The sequence below is a fragment of the Crotalus tigris genome, unplaced genomic scaffold (assembly GCF_016545835.1).
Source record: "Crotalus tigris isolate CLP2741 ecotype Arizona unplaced genomic scaffold, ASM1654583v1 scf7180000017551.9496454, whole genome shotgun sequence".
NCBI lineage: Eukaryota > Metazoa > Chordata > Lepidosauria > Squamata > Viperidae > Crotalus > Crotalus tigris.
In genome coordinates this window covers 8,597,198-8,618,138 of record NW_024096469.1, presented here as the reverse complement: position 1 = coordinate 8,618,138, position 20,941 = coordinate 8,597,198, and the positions used below count along the sequence as shown (strand labels likewise).

At 41.6% G+C, this 20,941-nt stretch overlaps 1 protein-coding gene across 7 annotated transcripts in view; it reads left to right on the top strand.

Moving 5' to 3' along the window:
* The first annotated feature begins 323 nt into the window (after positions 1 to 323).
* Positions 324 to 20,941, top strand: part of SLC38A10 (solute carrier family 38 member 10) — a 90,428-nt gene continuing 69,810 nt past the window's right edge. For 2 of the 7 annotated variants that reach the window (XM_039346433.1, XM_039346425.1), the window contains exons 1-5: positions 326 to 669; positions 8,253 to 8,370; positions 15,815 to 15,860; positions 18,594 to 18,687; positions 20,637 to 20,780. In XM_039346433.1, the coding sequence (XP_039202367.1) occupies positions 565 to 669; positions 8,253 to 8,370; positions 15,815 to 15,860; positions 18,594 to 18,687; positions 20,637 to 20,780 (507 nt within the window). In that variant the 5' untranslated portion in view covers positions 326 to 564. Of the gene's footprint in view, positions 670 to 8,252; positions 8,371 to 13,900; positions 14,016 to 15,814; positions 15,861 to 18,593; positions 18,688 to 20,636; positions 20,781 to 20,941 lie in introns of those variants that run through there. The other 5 variants (XM_039346407.1, XM_039346415.1, XM_039346442.1 and 2 more) reach the window with 5 other exon arrangements.

Sequence of the window (20,941 nt, the reverse complement as noted above, 5' to 3'; positions counted from 1 at the left end):
GGCGCCATTATGCAAACCCAATTCGAGAGAAGTTCCTGGCATGCAAGTAAGGCCCACGTTGCCTCGCGTCGCTCCATCTGCGTGGAACCGTCGCCTCCGCCTTGGTCTTCCCCGGCTACCCTCGCTGCCAGCATCATCAAAGGAAACCGCCGCCCCTCCCTCTCCGCCGCGGTCTGGTAGGCGGCGACTGCCGGCGTCACCAGCGGTTGCTATGGCAACTTCGGTTCCCCCCCCCACCCTTCCCCCTCGCTTCAGTCAGGGAGTCCTCCGGGGCACGTCTAAACGCTTGTTCCCGTTGTGTCGCTCTAGGCGACGGCCCTCTGTGGCTTTTGCATCCCGGAAGCGCCAACAGAGCAGGGGAATTAGGAAGTGCGTGCGACGTGTGCGTTTGGAGCCGGCTTACAGGAGAGAGTTTGTTTTGGTGGGAGGCTGGTGCTGAAGCGGCGCCCTGACCTCGCCGTAATCTGGCGCTCCGTGCGGGCCCGGAGCTGCCATTTCCCTCCCTCTTCAAGGCTCCCTTCTCTGTTACCTGCCCGCTCTCCCTCGCGTCCCTTTCTTTCGGCTATGGCTTCCTCCGCGCCTTCGGGTTCCAACTGGGGCCTGATCATGAACATTGTGAACAGCATCGTCGGGGTTAGCGTGCTGACGATGCCCTTCTGTTTCCGACAGGTCAGTCTGACTTTGCGCGCGCATCGTCTCCCTTGTTCAATGTTGCGGGGTTATGGGGCTCCTGCGTGTCCGGGGTTTCCCTCGAGCCACCTGACCGCGGTCCTGGCTTCGTCGGTCTGCCTAGCAGGGTGACCTTTCGGTAACTGCCCTTCTTTTCTTTTCCTGAGCATCTTTGTGTTGGAAAGGTTGTTCCTACCGGTAGTAATCGATTAGTGGATGGACCCTGGGGAGCCCAGGGGAAGAGAAACTACTCGTTTTAATCACTGTAATAATTTTGTTCTCAATTTATAGATGGGGTTGGTTCTTGCCCGTTCAAACCTGGTTGGTCCTTATTGTCACTCTCTGCCTCCCCCCCCCTTTATGCTAAGCTTTATGCTCTTTCATTACCTGCCTTGACTTTTACAGGTATCAATTCTAAAGAACCAATTTGGTATAGTGGTTAAGGTACCAAGCTAAAAACCCTGAGGCACAAAGTCAGCTGGCTGACCTTGGGCCAGTCTCTATCTCTCAGTCTTAGGAAAGAGGCAGTGGCAAACCATTCTTGCCAAGAAAACTGTAGGGACTAAACCAGCAGTTGCCAGGCATCAGCATTAACTGAGAGGGACATATTTCTCCATGCGTGTATTATGTTCTGCATATTTGCATGGTACCAATTTTGTATATTGAAACTGACATCCTTGTATTTCCTTTTCTCTTGATCTCGGGTTAATTCTTTTCTTTTTTGGAAAAATTATTTTAAGCCACTTCCAAACTATAATCTACTTAGTATGATCTTGCATTAATGGTTATTATATCAAATATATAGGTTGAATATTCACCTTAGGAGCAGTAGCATGTTATATTGCTCAAGGATTGTATACCTTTTTATTCTTATTTCATATTCTTTTTAGATTGAGTTATATTGTCTGTTCTTAGAACATCTATTCTGCATTATTGATATAAAAGAGGATAGCATGTAAGAGTTCTCTTGATACATGACTTCCAAGGTTCATTAATTTTTTAATGCTTTCTCTCTCCTATCTTGTCTGGTCATGTTTGTTATAACCTGGAGCTTAGACACCTATTCATTTGTTCATTTGTGTCTGACAGGCACTAAAATATAGAATTTGGGATTAAACTTTATGTTTCATAAATTGAAGAATGACAAAGTCTTTTTGTTCATCGTTAAAGTAATCTTATATCTATATGAGACTCATATAAATCTTGTTTCTTTTTTTCTATTTTTCCTTCCTCCCCCCCCCATCATTCTCATGTATTATTTTCCTGGATGTTGAGAGGCTTTCAGATTGTGGAATCCAATGTAAAGCAGATTTTAGAAACGTATGCCCTCAGGTTATTTCATATTAAGAAATTACCTATGTGTCTATGCTCCAGATATATTTCTTAGGAGCCATTTTGATATAGTGGTTTAAGGCATTGGGCTAGAAACCAGGAGACTGTGAATTATAGTCCCACCTTAATCTAGTCCCACCTTAGGCCCGAAGCCAGCTAGTTATTTTCTCACTCACTCTTTCTCAGGCCTAGGAAGAAGGAAGTGGCAAATCCCTTCTGAAATTTTGCCAAGAAAACTTCAGAGATGTTTCCAGGCAGATATCAGGATTGACTTGAAAGCACATACATTACGTGGCTTTAGAGGATAAAAGACCCTGGAATATGTTGGTTTTTTGCAGTAATGAAGAAAAATGCATAATCCTTTTTTTGCTTAATATGGATTATGTTATATGTGCATCATATACACCAGCATGGCTGACTGGAAAATTCTTGGAGTTGAAATATCGGAAAGTTGCTAAGATTGAAAAACACAGAAGTGAAACTGCCTGTCCAGTGAATGTGGCATATATATGCCGAGGTGGCGCAGCAGTTAGAGTGTAGTACTGCAGGCCACTTTAGCTGACTGTGTTCAGCAGGTCAGCGGTTCAAATCTCACCGGCTCAAGGTTGACTCAGCCTTCCATCCTTCCGGGGTAGGTAAAATGAGGACCCAGATTGTTGGGGGCAATGTAAATATATATATACATTGCTTACTGGTGTACACCGTTTAGAGAGTGCTTGCACTTAAAGCGGTATATAAGTCTCATAAATAAATAAATAAAATAAAATAAATATTATAATTTATGAATATGCAGCTTCCTATCTGCCTTCCTTAACTAGGCACCTTCCAAATGTGTTGGAATTCAACTCTGTAATTTCCAGCCATTGCAACTGTTCAACAAGCTGGAGATAATAGAAGCTGTAGCCCAATACATTTCAAGGGTGTCATTTTATCACTGTTCCCTAGGAGATAAACTTACAAAGAGCTCTAGTGGCTTCTATAAAAGATTTATTTAGCCCAGAATACTACTTTCCATTGTGCTAGCCAAATGCCAATGAATAATCTGTAAATAGGACATGAGGTCAATAGTCTACAGCAGTGCTGCATTCTTCAATTAATATTCAGAAGCATGTCATCTTGAGTTCCCAATTCTGCTACACTTTGCAATGTAAGGTTTCTCAACATATTGTCCATTAGAATAGATTACATATCATACAAGTGAAGATAATAGGAAAACTCAGAATAGTTCAAAGTATATCTGCTAATATGGCTGACAAACCACACTCAATGTGCAGTCCTCAATGGAACTACATCTACATGGAAGGAAGAAGGCAGTAGGGTACCCTAACGTTCTGTTTTAGGCCCAGTACTCTTCAACATCTTCATAAACAATTTAGATGAGGGAATAGAAGGGGAAATCATCAAATTTGCAGATGACGCCAAACTGGCAGGAATAGCTAACACCCCAGAAAATAGGCTGAAGATCCAGATAGAACACTGGGTCCTATGTAACAAAATGAAATTCAGTGTAGACAAAAGTAAGGTTTTACTCTTAGGCAAGAAAAATCAAATATACAGGTACAGATTAGGTGAAACCTGACTCAGTAGCAGTAACTGTGGGAAGGATCTTGGAACCCTAGTGGACAATCACTTAAATATGAGCTATTAGTGTGTGGCAGCAGCCCAAAAAGCCAATGCAGTCCTAGGTTGCAGTAACGGAGAGATAGAATCAAAATCGCGTGAAGTATTACCGCTTTATAAAAGCCTTAGTAAGACCAAACTTAAAATTCTGCATCCAGTTTTGGTTACTATATTATATAAAGTACAGACTCTGGAAAGGTGTAGAAAAGAGCAACAAAGATGATTAAGGGACTGCAGACTAAAACATGAAGAATGTTTGTAGGAACTGGGGTTGTCTAGTCTAGTGAAAAGGACTAGGGGTGACATAGCAGTATTCCAATATTTGAGGGGCTGCCACAAAGAAGAAGGGGTCAACCTATTTTCCAAAGCACCAGAACGCAAGATAAGAAGCAATGGGTGGAAACTAACCAAGGAGAGAAGCAACCTAGAACTAAAGAGACATTTCCTAGTGAGAACAATTAACTAGTGGAATGGCTTGCCTTCAGAAATTGTGGGTGCTCCATCACTATAGGCTTTTGAGAAGAGTTTGGACAGCCACTTTCTAGAATGGTATAGGGTAGGGTTCTCCAACCTGTGGGCCATGGCTCATGCTAACATCGCAGCCACAGGGCATGAAAACAGGATGCCACACCTCGGGGCACAAAAACAGGCTGCCACTGCGGGGCGGGGCACAAAAACAGGCCACCGCTGCGCCTTGGGGCATGAAAATGGGATGACAATATGCCATGGGGTGTGAAAACAGGCCATCACTGTGCCTCTGGGCGTGAAAATGGGCTCCACTGCATCACAGGGTTCAGAAACGGGGCGCTGTGCAAGAACGGGGCAGAGCTAGTGAGTATCATGCAGGCACTAGCTTCGCCCCGTTTGTGTTGTGTGTAAAATGCTTCCCCTCCCTTTCCCTCCGGTTCACCAACCAACAAAGATTGGTGACCTCTGGTTTGGGGTCTCCTGCTTGAACTGGGGGTTGGACTAGAAGACCTACAAGATCCTTTATTATTCTGTAAAGATTCTGAATTCTTCTGAGCTTTTTTTTACTTCCCAATCTAGCCTAAAACCTTGGGATTTTTTTATTCAAGCTCCATCAGGTCCAACCTTGCTTTACTTTTCAAAACAAGCCGGGATCAGCTAGGTGCTACTACTTAGCTAGTTAATAATTATTACAGTATAGATAACTACTATCTAGTTAATAATTTCTACAAAATGTCAGCTTGTTCTGTAATGCTTTGATTTACAGAAGTTTATGAAATGTTATTGACGAAAGGGAAAATGTTCATACTTTGTAGGCTTATTTTGAAATAAGTTACACACAGCTGAAAGCATTATGAAGTTTCCTCAAGTTGAGCTTGACTCTTGGAGACCAGATGAAACCAGTACATCCATGTTGTTCTCTTGGCAACATTAATGAAGGTTTGCCATTCCCTTCTCCTGGGATCTTGTTTGACTTCTCAATCTAGTCTTAGTTACTAACCAACTGCAAGCTTAGTTTTTTCAGGCTCATCCAAGGTGTCTGGCACATGATTTGTGTTCATTACACAAAGACTGAACAGAGGGAAAAGAAGGTTCTTGTCACATTACATATATCAGCAATGCAAGAATGTTTATGTCAGACTCCAGCAACAGTTTTGTGAATTTCAATTTAAATAAGTTATTAACTCTGTCTGCAGCTCTGCATTTTATCTCCTTCTGACCTTACTCTTTACTATTTCCTCCTATCATCTAACGTGTGTGTGTGTGTGTGTGTGTGTGTGTGTGTGTGTATGTGTGTGTGTTTATGTATGTATGTATGTGATTGACCCATACTCTTCATTCTGAAGTTATCATTTTCATTCAGGTTAATATTCTGTGTGTAAAATAGTGGTCTATAAAAACTTCGTGCCACAGATATCTTTATTGTTTTTAGTCCTGTTAAATATGTAGTCCTACAACACAGGTTTTAAGAAAATAAGAAACCAAACTTGTTGACTACATTTTTTTTGAGTTGCTAAGAAAATAGATAGCCTGACATTGCTTTTTTTTCAAAACCATTAAAAGATTGGAAAACCATTGTTGCAAAAAATTAAAATTGTTGTTATCAGAAGCTTTCGACCAATCAAGATGTTAGCTGTTGGTTAGTTCCATCTTTTCCCCAACAGATGGTATTAACATGAAGCAAAGCAAAACACTTGAGTCATTTAAGTAGGTCTGTTAACAGATGGCACCATGATGTGGTTATATTTTTCATATGTAGATCTACATCAAGGTATTCTTGATGGAATAGATGGTTAATCAAAAATGAACATAGTTCTTTGATCAAATTCATACATGTAAAGGCCTGCTATTGTCAGCTTTAAGTTAAATTAGAGATATTTGTTTGTTTGTTTATATCCTGCCTTTATTATTTTTACAAATGACTCAAGGCAACAAACATACTCAACACACCTTCCTTCTTCTATAACAGTTTTGTGAGATGGATTGGGTTGAGAGAGAGGGACTGGCCCAAGGTCACCCAGCTGGCATTCATGGCTAAGGTGAATATCAATATCTGCTGTTTGCAGTTAGCTGTTTGTTGAATATGGATTATATTCTGCAAACAAGTGTTAGTTTAGACTATGTTTCCTTGTAAGATAACTACCCTTCGAGCATTCATTGATTTTATGCATTCCTTATAGGAAAGGAGATGAGAATTTCTGGAGTGATCTGAATGCTCCAGGATGTATACCTTTGATACATGTATCCCATTCAACTTTTGCTGTTGCCTTTTCTTAAGTTCTTACTATATAAAAACAATGGTAGTGCAATCTTACATATAATTTCAGAGAATGCTGTTCTGTTTAACGGCTTGTTCTGTAACTACAAATGTAAGCCTGAAAATTACATAATCCTAGAAAAAAGTGTATGGGGATGTTGAAAGAGTTATTGTGCAAGGTAGCAAGGACATTGGAGTGAGTTTATACCTATTGAACTTGTAAAAGATGTGATACTGCCTTGTTTGGCATCACATACTCTTCTTCATCTGTCTATCTGCTTATAATTCTGATATTGCTGCTGCAGCAAAGAGCAGCTCATGCCTCTGTTTTAGGCTGTAGAGATTAGTGTCCCCCACTGATAATTAAGCAAGACTGTCTTGTGCATGGGACATTCACAGTTGATTTTTCTGTATTGGACTTAACAGGAGGTGGACTGCTGTTAGTAATTAAGTGCTTGTGGTTATAAAAATGCTTACCACCAGTGATATGTGGTTATGCACATGAACATCTGGCCACAGATGTTTTCCTAATGCATGGCAACACTTGTTGCCAGATGCTGATAATAGATGCTGTGGTCTTTGCTTGCATGAATGGTATGGTGGAAAATCACGATAGTAGCATGCTAACTCCTTTACAACTTCTGCCCAGTAAGGTTGCATGAATGTAGCCTTTCTATGAGCAGCTCCTATTTTGCTATATCTGTCGATAATCTTAATTTTATGGGGGGGGGGGAAATGTGCTGTGGCAGTTTCTTTAAGGCAGAGGTTCCCAACCCCCGGTCTGTGGACCAGTACTGGGCCGCGGCATGCCAGCAACCGGTCCGCACAAACAAGGAAAGCCCCATCCACAGGATGCAGGCAGCACACAAAACCACGCCCCTTCTGGTCCATGAAAAAACCTCTCTCCACGTAACCGGTCCCTGGTGCCCAAAAGGTTTGAGACCTCTACTTTAAGGAACATTCAGAAGGCTTTGGTTGTTAATACCAATACCAGAGCTACTAACTGATGTCAATAAACCTTCCCTTGAAGAAAAAGGCTTTTCCCACTCTTTGGATTTAAAGGGTCCGTAGAATAGGTCATTGGTTTGCTATGCATACGGTTGCCAGAAGCTCCAAAAGCTGCAACTCCTTTGATTAAAACAGAACAAATAGCAGCTATGATTAAAATGTAGCACCACTTGTTCCTGTCCGGTGTCATGCATTGTTTTCATAAATGTTCAGCCATTCAGGTTCTCTCCCCCTCTTTCCCCCAAACTTCTTCCACTTCCTCTGCAAATGTGTCTAGAGAGCAAACCGGCACAATGCTTTCAGGACAGGTAGCTAACAGGGTAATTTATGTTTATGCTGTAAGTGGATAGAACAGCCAGTTTTACTCGTACAAAGGAGTTCAAACCCCTGGATCAACAGGCATGCTAACTTGTTTAATATGAATCTGGTAGTAGTAGCTAGAGACAGATCACTGTTCTGGAATGGGCCCAAAACGTGTCACAATAGCAGGGCAGGAAGGTTTTTCTCTTCCATAAATTGCTTTGGCTTCTCTTTCCAAGCAAGGAGTTACTGCAACTGAACCATTTAGTAAATAGGTGGTTGCTCTATGTCTTTGCCATAAACGTATGTGTGTGTGTTTGTGTGTGTGTGTGTGTGTGTGTGAGAGAGAGAGAGAGAGAGAGAGAGAGAGAGAAAGAAAGAAAAAAAGATAGTTCATATTTCACATTTTGGCTGATTCTTGCTCAGGAGTAAGGGAATCTCCTTTAATAGGCTGTTGTGTGCTTGCAAATAAAACCCTGGCAGCCTCTGGGTGACATGGAACGGCAGTAAGAATACAGAAAAAAAGAACTGAATTGTGGTGGGGTGAGTGTTGATTATTTATTTAGTATTTATACAATTTCCCCTTTCTATTTTGTAGTGTGGCATCTTTCTGGGAGCCCTGCTGCTTGTTTTCTGTTCCTGGATGACTCATCAATCCTGTATGTTCCTAGTGAAATCAGCCAATGTCAGCAAACGTAGGACCTATCCTGGACTAGGTGAGCATGCTCAACTTGAGGGTGGTTTCATCCCAGTCTTTCCTTCCCGTTTCCTAATTTACACCTTCATACTGGTACGGCTGAATTATTCACAGTGTATAAAATGGGTCCCTTCCCCACGCCACCAAATATTTCTCTTCTCCTTTCTATAGCAAACATTCTTAGTGTACAGATTTAATTCTTCAAAAATGATGTAGGATGCTTCAATTCAGTGGACTAAGACGAAGGGAATGGTCCAAACAGAGGTTCAGGTTCTTCATGTATTGTTGGCCTCTGCTCAAACCCACTCACTTCCCCTGCCCAGCACACTATTGAGGATGTTGGGTTCTGCCAATAGAGACCCTAGTATGGTCTTCTTGGAGAGTGTGCTTATGGCAGCTTAAGGGGGAGGTTAAGGGAAACAGTGTTCCAAGTTTCAAGCAGCCAAGAACACTGAAACATCTGCAAGATTCATGTGTGGCTTTTTGGCAAGGACCAGCAGTCCTCTTCCTCTTAGTTCGCTGTTAGGTCTTGGCACCAGGATCACCATCTATTTTTGACCTCTCCTCTGATTCCCAAAGATTGAGGGGTGGGCGAGTGGGTGGGTGGAACAGCGGAGCAGAGCAGATACGTGGCCAGGCTTGAGGAGTCAAACATTTCTGCTTGGTATGCATTCTCTTGCTGGAAAATAAGTCATGAGCCGCAGTGGGATATTCTCTCTCAAACTTTTCTTTTAAGCGGCTGCTCCAGAAGGGCGAATGCCTTTGCCCGTTTAAAGTTTGCTCATTGCAGAGGTGGAGTTTGTCTGGGGGGTGTGTGTGTGGCAGAGGTGAAAGATTCTCATGACAGGATATGCTGTTTTCTGCCCCCCCTCCCACAGCTGTAACCCCATCATGTGTTTCCTGAGGTGCCTCTTGGGGAGTCAGAGTGGGGAATTGGCTGGTTTCTCTGCTGAAAGGAGGATTTAAAGCAGTGTGCAGTCTCCTTAGTGACTGCTGAAAGACGGCTACCCCCCCGGTTCCTCTGTTGCCCGAGGCTACCTCACTTAGCTGCACAGTGTAAGCATTGCAAAATAATGTCCATTGGCAGCAAGAAAAAAAAAAACCAACGAGACCTTTGGTCTTGAAGGTTAAACCTTAATGGCAAAATATATGCTTAATTATAACTCTTTTCTCTTGAGGGAGAGGAAGAGGGGGATCAGATGTAGCTCTTCCTCCTTAACACCAGATGCCCGTAATCATTGATTTCCCCTTCTGTGTCACAATAAGTCTTTATACGCTTCCCCCTTTTGACTGAATACATTAAGTCCTGTTTACCTTGGGTTGTCTGCCAGGAATAAGAGGTTCCCTTCACTTTCTAAAACTAAGCAGCTTAGAAACACAGAAGGGTCAGTAAATGCTTCCAAACTTTCTGGCACATAAACATTGGTGCGGAAAGAAATAGCTCCCCCCCCCCTTTTTTTTTTTGCCTGCCTTTGCCCTGGGAGAGATGCCATCAGCCAAAGTGGGGAGAATGCCTGGGAAAAAGGCATCTCTTAGCCCAAGGGAAGGCTTTACTGCTAGAGTCATCCTGATGCATCAAGGTTGAGCAACTACACACAGCAGCCTTTGTCATTGCCTTTCTTCTACACCGGTCCAGCTGCAAGCGATCCTGGCAGAACCTAAGCTGATTCTGTGGGAGGCTTTGGCAGCTTTGAAGGATGCATGAATGGTTTACAAATTAACTTAATTTAAGCTACGTCTTCCGGAAGAACATTCAAAGCTTCGGCTACGAGAGCCAAAGCAGCCAAGAAACAATAGGAATAAACAAAAACACCTCTAAACATTATTTGGAAGGGGGTTGAAGGGTGAAGGAACATTTGTTATGAGTCCAACAAATCAGCAGTGTTTGTCTGTTAGAAACTAAGAACTATGCGTTTTACATTTATTTTTAAACCATTGTGGAGCTATGAAAGGATAATTTAAAATAACTTATCCTTTAATGTTGCCTGTGTATGTTCTAGGCATAGATGTGGAAGTTATAACAACAGTGTCCAACCTCAATTTATCTTTGTGAATCCAGGTTCTCCTGTATATGTGAAAACCAGAATGTCCTTACTCTAAAATTATGCTGGTCTGTGACTGTAACAAAGATTTAATTAATACTCTAGAACAGCGGTTCTCAACGTTTGTGTGACGGTGACCCCCGTCACACAAACGTTATGCGCATGCGCGGCGCGGCGGCGCCCCCATGCGCGGCACGCATGCGCGGCGCCGCCCCCAGAGGGGAGAAAATGGCGGATCGCCGCCTTTGGCGACCCCCGAAAAATGGTTGATCGACCCCAAATGGGGTCGTGACCCATAGGTTGAGAACCGCTGCTCTAGAACAGTTCTTGCAGACATAGAAATAACCCTGTGCATCAGTGGTTCTCAACCTGTGGGTCGGGACCCCATTTGGGATCGAACGACCATTTCACGGGGGTCGCCAAACAATGCAGTCCGCCATTTTTTCCCCCTTTTCCTTAGCTGTGCTATTCCCTTTTATTCTATTGGCTTTTGAAAGCCAATAGAATAGACTCTCTTGAATAGAGTCTAATTCTATTGGCTTTCAAAAGCCCATAGGAATTGTCCAGGCTGTCTCTGCCCTGCTGAGCCCGCCAAAAGTCCCATTCTGCAAACGGTGCTGCACCAGTTGAGTAGTCCTCGACTTACGACCGGTTGAGTAGTCCTCGACTTATGACCGGTTGGGGGGTCGCGGCATTAAAAAGGTTGAGAACCTCTGCTGTACACCATCACTTTGTTTCACTTTGAGAGTGGGCAACTAAATTTCATTTTGGATGTGTGCTGTTGTGCCCACAGTAAAAAAATGACAATAAAGGTTATCTTATCTTATCTTATCTTATCTTATCTTATCTTATCTTATCTTATCTTATTATCTTACCTTACCTTACCTTACCTTATCTTATCTTTTGCTTAACAATTCCCCACATACTGCCAAGTTGAAAGAAAGTCCATTTCAAGAAATGGGGCTGGCTGCGCTGCAGCTGCTCCTCTTAATGGTACAGCAAAGGTGGAATCTAGCTGTCTTGGATGAAGTTAAAAGGGTGAAGTCATTTTATTTAGAACCAGATTTGGAGCTTGCTTTCTCATTTTGGCTACTTGGGTTGAATTTGAAGAGATCTGAGACTGGTTAGCACCTCAGTGGAAAAAGATGGGGAGGGGCTGCTTTGGGTACACTGCCTTAAAGGTGTATGAAATAAAACAGGCCAGGTATACAGTAAATGTGTACAATGCCTAACACATACATAATGGTACAGGTAGTCCTCGGCTTACAACCATTCATTTAGTGACTGTTTGAAGTCATAAAGGCATTGGGAAAAGTGACATGACTATTTTTCACACAACTATTGTAGCATCCCCTCTGGTCATCTGGTCAAAATTTGGATGCTTGGCAACTGGCATGTCTTTATGACAGTTGCAGTGTCATGAGATCATGAGATCACCTTTTGCCACCTTTTGCCCCCTGGGGAAGCCAGATTCACTTAACAACCATGTTACTACCTTAACAACTGCAATGATTCACTTAACAACTATGGTAAGGAAGTTCATAGAATGGGGCAAAGCTCACTTAACATCTGTCTTGCTTAGGCAATTTTGGGCTCATTTGTAAAGGCTATAATGAATATATTTTACTTTGATTGAAAATATTTTAATTATACATTATAAGTAGATGTTGGGAGATTTGGAAGGTTATTTTACTTTTATTTATATATTTAACTTGGTATAAGCTAACTAGCAGTTTTAGCAGTTAAAAACATAAAACTCTTATTTACCTGGAATCATTATTAACCATGAATATAGAATTCTGTATGACTAAAATTGTTAAAAAGCAATAAAGAGATATGAGGGCATGAAGTTACATTTGGGATAGATATTCATATTTAATATATGAGACTAAAGCTTAATATTTTCCTCCCCATTCTATCTGACCACCTTAAACTTTGGGTGTGAACTTAGTTGAAAGCCATCTTCACCCAGATATGAAGCTTCTTTGGATACTTGGGGCCAGTCCCTCTTTTTCAGCCTAATGTACCATACAAGATAGTTGCTGTGGAGATATAATGAGGGGAACCCTCATATGTTCTACTTTGAACTTTCAGACGAAAGATCTGATAAATGCAAAAAAAAAAAAAAAATGTGTCCACAGTTATCAACTAGAGGGCAACCTCTTCCAACTTGACACCTTTTAAGAGGATTGGAGTATAGTATTAACCAACCACAAGTAATCAGAATGCTGTTATGGTTATAGTGGCTAGGGATAGTCTGGTAGTCCAGTGCATCTAAAGGTATCATCCCTAGTGTGGCATCTTGATTGTAATGATCACTTGCTACCGTAGGTACTAGCCAGTAGGAATAACTTGACCTCCTAGGACAGTGATGGCAAACCTTTTAGAGACTGAGTGCCCAAACTGCAACCCAAAACCACTTATGTATCGCCGTGTGCCGGGTGGGCATGGCCTGCTGGGTGGGCATGGCTACAGTGGTCATGGCAGATGGGTGGGCGTGGCCAGCTTGATGTTGTTCCTGGGGAGGGATGCCTGTGGGGGCCAGGCAAGGTTGGGGAGATCCAGTGGGTCTTTGGTGGATGGGGCGGTGGGCAGGAGGCTCGTCGTGCAGGGTGTGGTGAGGCAAGGCGAGGCAGGGCGGGGGTGCCATTGTTGCAGGGCAAGGTGAGGCAGGGGCTGGGGTGGCTGCTGCCTGACACCATTGGCCCCCGCACACAGAAACCAGCGAGCGCATGTGTGACCTTGGCGAGTTAGCGGGTGGGTGGTTGAAGAGGACAGTTGCCATCTCCGGGCATGGCACGCGTGCCTACAGAGAGGGCTCTGAGTGCCACCTCTGGCACGTGTGCCATAGGTTCGCCACCACTGTCCTAGGACCTAGAACGGGTGGGGAACTATGGCCCTTTTATGACTTGTAGACTTCAACTACATTCTGAGCTGGCTCAGGAATTCTGGGAGTTGAAGTCCACAAGTCAGAAAAGGGCTATAGTTCCTCACCTCTGTCGTAGAACATTATTCTCCTTAGTTATTTCTAGTTTCTGTCAGAACCCTTCTGTTTATTCTATCCACCACTTTTCCAGTTAAGAATTTCCCCCCTAACTTTACTCTAAAAACTCCAAATTCTCTTCTGAAAGATTGCTATTTCTCATGCTATTGTCTAGTGGTCAGTTGGTTTTCTTCTGACACCGATGAGATGTCCAACGAAAATCTGAAATGATGATGATCTTGAGCATGCACAGATGAATGAATTTGGTTTATTAACTTGTATTTACAGCTGGGTTTATTCCTAAGGACTTGGTCAAGTAGGTTCTTCCTTTTCTTATGACAAAAGCAGGCATTTATTCCTAAACATCAGTGGGAGGTTAGATGGTCTGGCTTACATGTTTAAATAACTGCTCACAAGCAGTTTTTTTTTTTTTCATGTGAACAATAGAATGCCAGAGAACATTTGTATAGACAATCCCAGTGGCTACTTGCACGAAGAATAAAACCCAGATTTCTCATTTCCAGCACACCCATTTAACTCAAGTAGCTACTGTGATCTTCTGGAAAGACCTCCCATGAAGTTATACTGAGCATGCAAATTGACCACCCATGCAAGTAACAATTTCCATAATCAGATAATGTATGAACTACCTCTTGAGTGTGTGACTTACTCAAAACTGTTAGTATTACTCTCCAAATTTCCTAAACCCCTTTCTCTACCTTGAATATTAAACAAATGACTCCCTCTGTCAGATTTTTTTTTTTTTTGTCTTTTTTGGAAAGAGGCAGGGAGGCAGAATTTGGGCAAATTTCTTTCCCTGCCAGCATTTGGTTATTTTGGCTCTTTTTACTTTCTTCCACGAAAGCATGTAAAGATAAGATTCTCAAATCAACAGAGTTGCTAATCCCTTCTGGATTGTATGTTTAGACTTTTATAAGGCCAGAGAAAGCAAGAATCTAAAACGTATGAGCCCCCACCCCAATAATTTGTGGAAACAAATCATTAAAATTTATCTTAAGGCTTCACTTACAAGTTTGCTCTTGGGACTAATTTTTCTCTGGCTATTCCATATTGGAGCCAGGGAAGTAAGTCTGCTCTGTACTTAAAATGTATACATTCACAAACATTTTTAAAGCAAAGAAGAACATAGGAAACTGATATTCACAAATACTTTCCTCGGAAAGCTAGTCATTGAGACTTAAATTGGAATTGGAACACGACAGCATATGAAAAGTAAAGCATAACTGAGCATCCAGGTTTGTGATGGCCAGCCAACTTGCCACTCTCAGCTAAACTGGGCTTGCATCAAAATTCTCTTTTGAAATAAATTCGAATGACTTTTCCGTCCTCCCTCCCCTTCCCTACAGATTTACGGAGGATGAACCATCAAGGACATTTTCCTCAGTGGGCCTGCCTTTGTTGTATTCTGTTTTCTTACTTGTTTTAATTGAAAACCAGTGATTCTTTTTCAATTGAGAAATTGATTTCTAAGGAGACTTTATCCTTGGCGTCTTATGTTGTGGAGGGAGATGCTTTCTCTTGCCTTTATCCTTCTTCTGTTACATTCCTGCACCGGGGTAACTATTTTTTTCTTTTTTTAAACAACGACAAAAAACAACACCGATTTCCCCAAGAGAATAAGTACATTCTGCAAAGTGAGGTTGAAAGCCAGCTGCCCTCTGTAAACATTTCACATGAATGTGGCATTAGTAATGGTTCCAGTTAAAAAGGTTCTCTCTCTCTCGGAATTGGAGGTGGTAATTTTCCTCTTACCCTCATAGTCAAATGGCTTTTGAAAATGCAAGCTGAGCTTTCCAGAGCAGCAGTGATTTCAAGGATGTTGATTGTTTTGTGTGGCAACCAACGACCAGTGTATGAAATGGGGGGGAAAAAAATTCTATCGGTTAAATCCCTTTGGTGTGGTGGTGAATCCTGGATACGGTCAGGGCGGTTGAGCATTCTGGGCACCCATCTCGGTCCTCCCCTCAGCAACACAAAGGGGTTCATCTGCAAAGGGGCAGGAAGGAATAAAATCGGGAACCCCACTGAAATTTTGCACTGCAGTAACTTCGAGCCACTCAATCTCTTAAGGCTCGCATATTTTCAGTGCTGCCTTTCTTCTTTTAATGGTTACCATGTGTAACTCCTACTTAGTGCTGTTGGGTTGGGGAGGAAGGGGGGGTGAAGGAGGGAAGAAGAACCTGTTTTGAATCTTTCTTCCAAATTTGTTTTCATGTGGCTTCTGATTTGTGAATGGTATGTCAAGGGGGGGGGGAGGCCCAAAGTGGTGGTGGGATGGAACCAAACTAGCAAACCCTGCCTTCTGAGTTGCTTCTGCTGAGTGATATTCGTTTTATACATGCCACGTTTTGAACACATGTTTGAATAACAAATTGTGATAATGTGTTTTCCCCTCCTCACTTTTTCTTTCCTTCTAGCCTTCCACGCCTATGGAAAATCTGGTAAAATGCTTGTGGAAACCAGGTACTTATTTTTTTTTTACTCCTTTTGCTGCTCAAGATTCAAGTATTTCAAATTTTTGTTAACTGTTTAATATACAAGTTGTTTTTATCCCTGATGTTCTGGTATCTTGTCTATAGTTTCATGTTCTTTTTCTACTGAATATCTCCTTTTGTGAACTTGGCATATTTATCCAGGTAGGGGTAAGTATGGCAGGGAAAGCAGATAATATATATCCCCAAGTCCACTTTTTAAAAGCTCTTCCTAGTTTCTTTAGCCCTCAGCGCTGAATTGCCAGGAATGCTGGGAGAGAAACATACTTAAAGGTTCAGACAAAACATTGTAAGACAGTACTTCTGATTGGCAGAAGGTATTTACTCATGAGAATGAATTGTCTGCATTATAGATATGTAGGCCTTCCATTTTCTATGTATCCAGTTAGCCATTTCAACCATGACAATATAGTACATGTACAGTTGTTCCCTTGTAATCTTATGGCAGTTCCCTACATTTGTTAAAGACGTTCTTAATCTTTTGTTTCCACTTTTTTTCTCACAAATTTGGTTAAGGTGGTTGGCATAAAGAGCTGTATTTTCAGCTTCAGTATTTTCATGCTGAAGACAGTATTCCACTTGAAAAGCTCAGGATGCATAAACATCTTTGCTGCCCATCCAAGTCTATAAATCATGTTGTGAACTGGTTTTTCACATGGGGAAAACAGTTGAGTGGTCCCACTTCAGTCGAAGGAGAGAGCTGTGAATAATTCAGTAGTGTCTTTTTATCTTGTTTGTGGTTATTTCCATCTCTGTAGAACACGAATAACACTGGTCCCACGTTAATGGGTTTCTTGACAATAATATGGCATGATGCTCCTGCCATCATTTGAAGACCCGCACTTCTTCTAATAACTTTTCATTTGTAAAGGGAAATGTCCCTAACAGATTCTCAGCATTGTTCACAACAAGCTTGAATTTTAAAAGAGGAACTTCGACCTTTTCCCTATATTATGCTTCTCAAAATAAGGAGAGGCATTGACTTGGATGATAGTTTGATACGAATGGGCTGCTTTTTATGACAGAGATTCTCAGTCTGTCATCTGTCATGAGTTGTCTGGTCATGTGATCCTGGCCTGCTTCTTTACGGTATCACCCAGCTTTGAACTGTTTCGAGAGATGCCTAAAAATATTCTCCGGACTTCATTGCCATTACTCTCTCATGTTCGCAATTGCTATAAGTGCCACTGGGGTCCTATGCAGTCAGAAAAGAGAGGGGAAGCGGCCCATGCTTTTGTGACAGGGAAAGTGCAGGAGGCTGAAGGAATGATGTCCTAATTAAACTGCTGTCTGACTTGCTGCCTAATCCACTCTTCACTGAGCAAGTATTGGCTTCTGTTTGGACTTTGATTGTATACTTGATGGAATTCCCTAGACTATTCTAAATATGTTTCTCACTCACCTACATGCACATGAACATCCCTACTTGTACATACAGATGTCCTTTACTGAAAGTAAATAAATGAGTAATATATTTCTCCCTAAATAAACCTTACATCTTCTATCTGGAAAAGCATACATTGCTGATATGTAGCAATCTCCTTGCTGACTGGATGCTTATTGTCTCTTCTATTAAAGTCTGGTTCAGCTAATGCCTCACATTTCCTTTTTGACCTGAAACTATTTTATAAAACAGTTTCATTGCATTAAAACAGTTGTATGTATCTTGATATCTGCACAAGGAAGGAAGGAAGGAAGGAAGGAAAGGAAGGAAGGAAGGAAGGAAGGAAGGAAGGAAGGAAGGAAGGAAGGAAGGGGAAGGGAAGGTTTCTAAGCCCCCCCCCAATTTGCTTATTACTCTGGAAGTGTACAATATAGCACAAAGAAGCACAAACAGAAATAGAAAGATGGAACAAACATACACTAAAAATAATACTACTTTGGTGGATAGAGAAACACTGTTGTTTTTTTTAAATGTTTATCAGTACTTTTTCATATGGATGCAGCAATCTATCCCCATATCTGCAGAGAAGCAAAATAGTTTTAGGCTACCTCATTAAAATGTGCCACATGAGAATGAAATTGAGAAGTGCTTCATTCCAGGCCTACAAAGGAGAGGAAGAAGACATGGCAGTAGATGTTATGCTGGGCCACCTAGCCTGTGCAGGAGATTCTTTGGAATGCTTAGGTAGCCTGTGGGGATTCTGGAAGGTAATAGTTAATATTAGAATCATTAATATGTGCAGGCCCCTTTAGTCAGTATTGGCTGCTAGCAATATTCTTGAGGCATGCCAAGCCATGGCATCAATATGTTACTATTAACATCCAGCAGCCATTAGTAAATATAGTTTTTCTGGAGTCCAGTCATGTCTCAGTGGTTAGTTCCTTCCCTTGAGATACATTTTCTTTAGATCTGGTGATACCAAAATCCTAGTGCAATTGAGATGAGTGTATGGTTTCCAACTTATTTCTCTCCACTGTGTTTGTAGGAGCCCACATTAGGTGCATGAAAACAGCACCTTGGTATTGGGAGGGGGGGGGGAGAGATACCCTTCAGCATACATAATTAATGTTTCTTCTGAAACTGTCCTGTTTGCAAGATGGTGAGAAGACTGTTGTCATCTAGGGCATTGGCAGTGGAAGATGGCTATATTTAGAGAACTTCCGAACATAGATCCCATATGAATTCAGCATTTAGCACATAGGTAAATAACAGTTTTATTTCACATTTTTCTAGAATGACCAGTCCTTTTTGTTTTTACAGTATGATTGGATTGATGCTGGGGACCTGCATAGCTTTCTATGTTGTTATTGGAGACCTAGGATCAAATTTCTTTGCTCGATCACTGGGACTCCAGGTAAACTTGCTTTTTTAATGACCTTATCAATAGCAAATTAGATCAGTGCCTCTTTCATATCTATACATAGGATAACATAGGACATATGGAATCCTGATTTCACTGCTACTACTGAATATGTTACCTAGTTGGGTAATGAAATATCTGGAAGAAAATCAATCTCAGAGAGTACCAGGGACTCCACAGTCCAACCTTGAGCTACAGATATTCTCTATTATTGATAACATAAGTCATATTTGAAAGCTTGTCTGAATGGTGTTGAGGTAGTATATACAAGCTTCCTGCCATTTTCAAAATTAATAGCCAGTACACAAACTGCAGAGCAGCCTACCCCACAAGGCTAATTAGGTGCATTTATTGATAAAGGTTCATTCCTAAGAGTATTCTCTCTCTCTCTCTCTCTCTCTCTCTCTCTCTCTTACACACACACACACATCTTCCTTCCTTCCTTCCTTCCTTCCTTCCTTCCTTCCTTCCCAAATGTTTGTATTTCCTATTCATCAAGATGGGGTGAAGGTAGACCAGGATCATGTGTGTAAATCATACTGACTTGCAGTATGTTAGCAATGACTTCAAATGTTTAACAATGGCAGTATTAATGTGACTAACCTTTGTACATTAAATTATGCTGGAGAATTAAGAAATCTCAGAAGTTTAGGATGCTGCTTCTTTTTTTTTTTTTAGCAGAAATGGGATTATTCAGATGGTATTTAAAACTGATTTCAAATTTCAGTATTATGGTTGTTTAATAAAAACAAAGTAGCTTTTGCAAAACAGAAAATTGCTTAACTCTATTGTATATTTCTCATAATTTATCAGCAAGATTGTCTCTGCTTTTAGTTTACGTAGCCATTTCATTTATGACTGATCTTACCTACCAATCCTTACCAATTATGGGAAGGATAATTCACACCTCTTCTAAGATTTATCATGCTTTTGAGGACAAGACAAGGCAGAACTGGACCTATTACTGGATGCTGAAGCAGTCAACAGGGAACTTCCAATTTGAGATGCTAAAGTTTGTAGTATCAAATATTCTGGGGATGGAATTGGGTAAATTAAAAGGGTTTTGTAGATTTATATCTTCGGATCTATCAGCTCATTTGTTAATCTCAAACTGTCAAGTAGGAATATACAACACGATGGTGAATAACCTGGCAAACCAGGTCAAGAAAGTGCAGGGTTGATAGCATATCTGCTGCTGGCCTTTTCCATGCAGGAGCAGTTTAATTCCCAATGGATAAATAGGAACCAAAGAAGACCCTTTAGGAGGAGAGAAAAGCCAGGAAAGCTACAATGGACATTCAGTAGCATTCAGGCATGGTTTTTATCTGCTCTGGCCTGATGTAGTTAAGCTCTGATTAAGGACCTAAGCAGCTAAAAAAAAAAAAAAATGCATCATAAGCAAAGCCAAATTAGGTATTAAATATTTTGAGGCATTTCCAAGTTTCCTGCTATAATAAATATAAAAAGCTGCTGGTTAATTTTCTGGGTCAGAATTTCCAAGACTCCCATCGTTTCCCTTTTTACAGCAAAGTTAGTTTTCATTTGATTTGCTGGAAGTGCATAAAAGATATTCAAATAACTGTGTTTGGATTACCATTTAAAACAGGCAGCGAGCCTTTGCTGTAAAATGGTTTTGATAAGTACTTCATAGAGCAACAGTGGCACCCAGTGTCTGTGTGGTCTCATCACAGACACTCTGTGAGAAGCAGCTTTCTTGACGTTCCAGTTCCTTCCCCCTTCTATTTGTTTTCAGAGGGAGTCTTAACCTTGGTCTACAGCAGAGTGGATGGGCATAGAATGTTAATTTTGAATGCATTTTCTTCCTGGGAGTGCTGCCTGTGTAATTCTGCCTGCCTTGATGTGTGGTAGTCAAAGTGCAACACATGTGAATGACATCTGATTGAAGAAGGCTGATGTAACTGTTCCTCATGTTCATCTTTCAGGTGAGCGGCGTATTCCGGATCCTCCTGCTTTTTTTCATCTCCCTCTGCATTGTGCTCCCGCTGAGTCTCCAGAGAAACATGATGGCTTCCATACAGTCCTTCAGCGCAATGGCTCTCATTTTCTATACGGTGTTTATGTTTGTGGTCAGTATTAATGATGGGAAGCTTTTGTTTTCTTCAGTCTGGTGGTTAATTCCTTTGTGGGAAACCACGGTGTGTATTTAAATTCCAGGGTGCCCAAACTTTTCATGTGGGTGGGCTCTCCGAGGACCTTTAAAAGGAGGCCTGGTCTGTTTGTTGGCAAC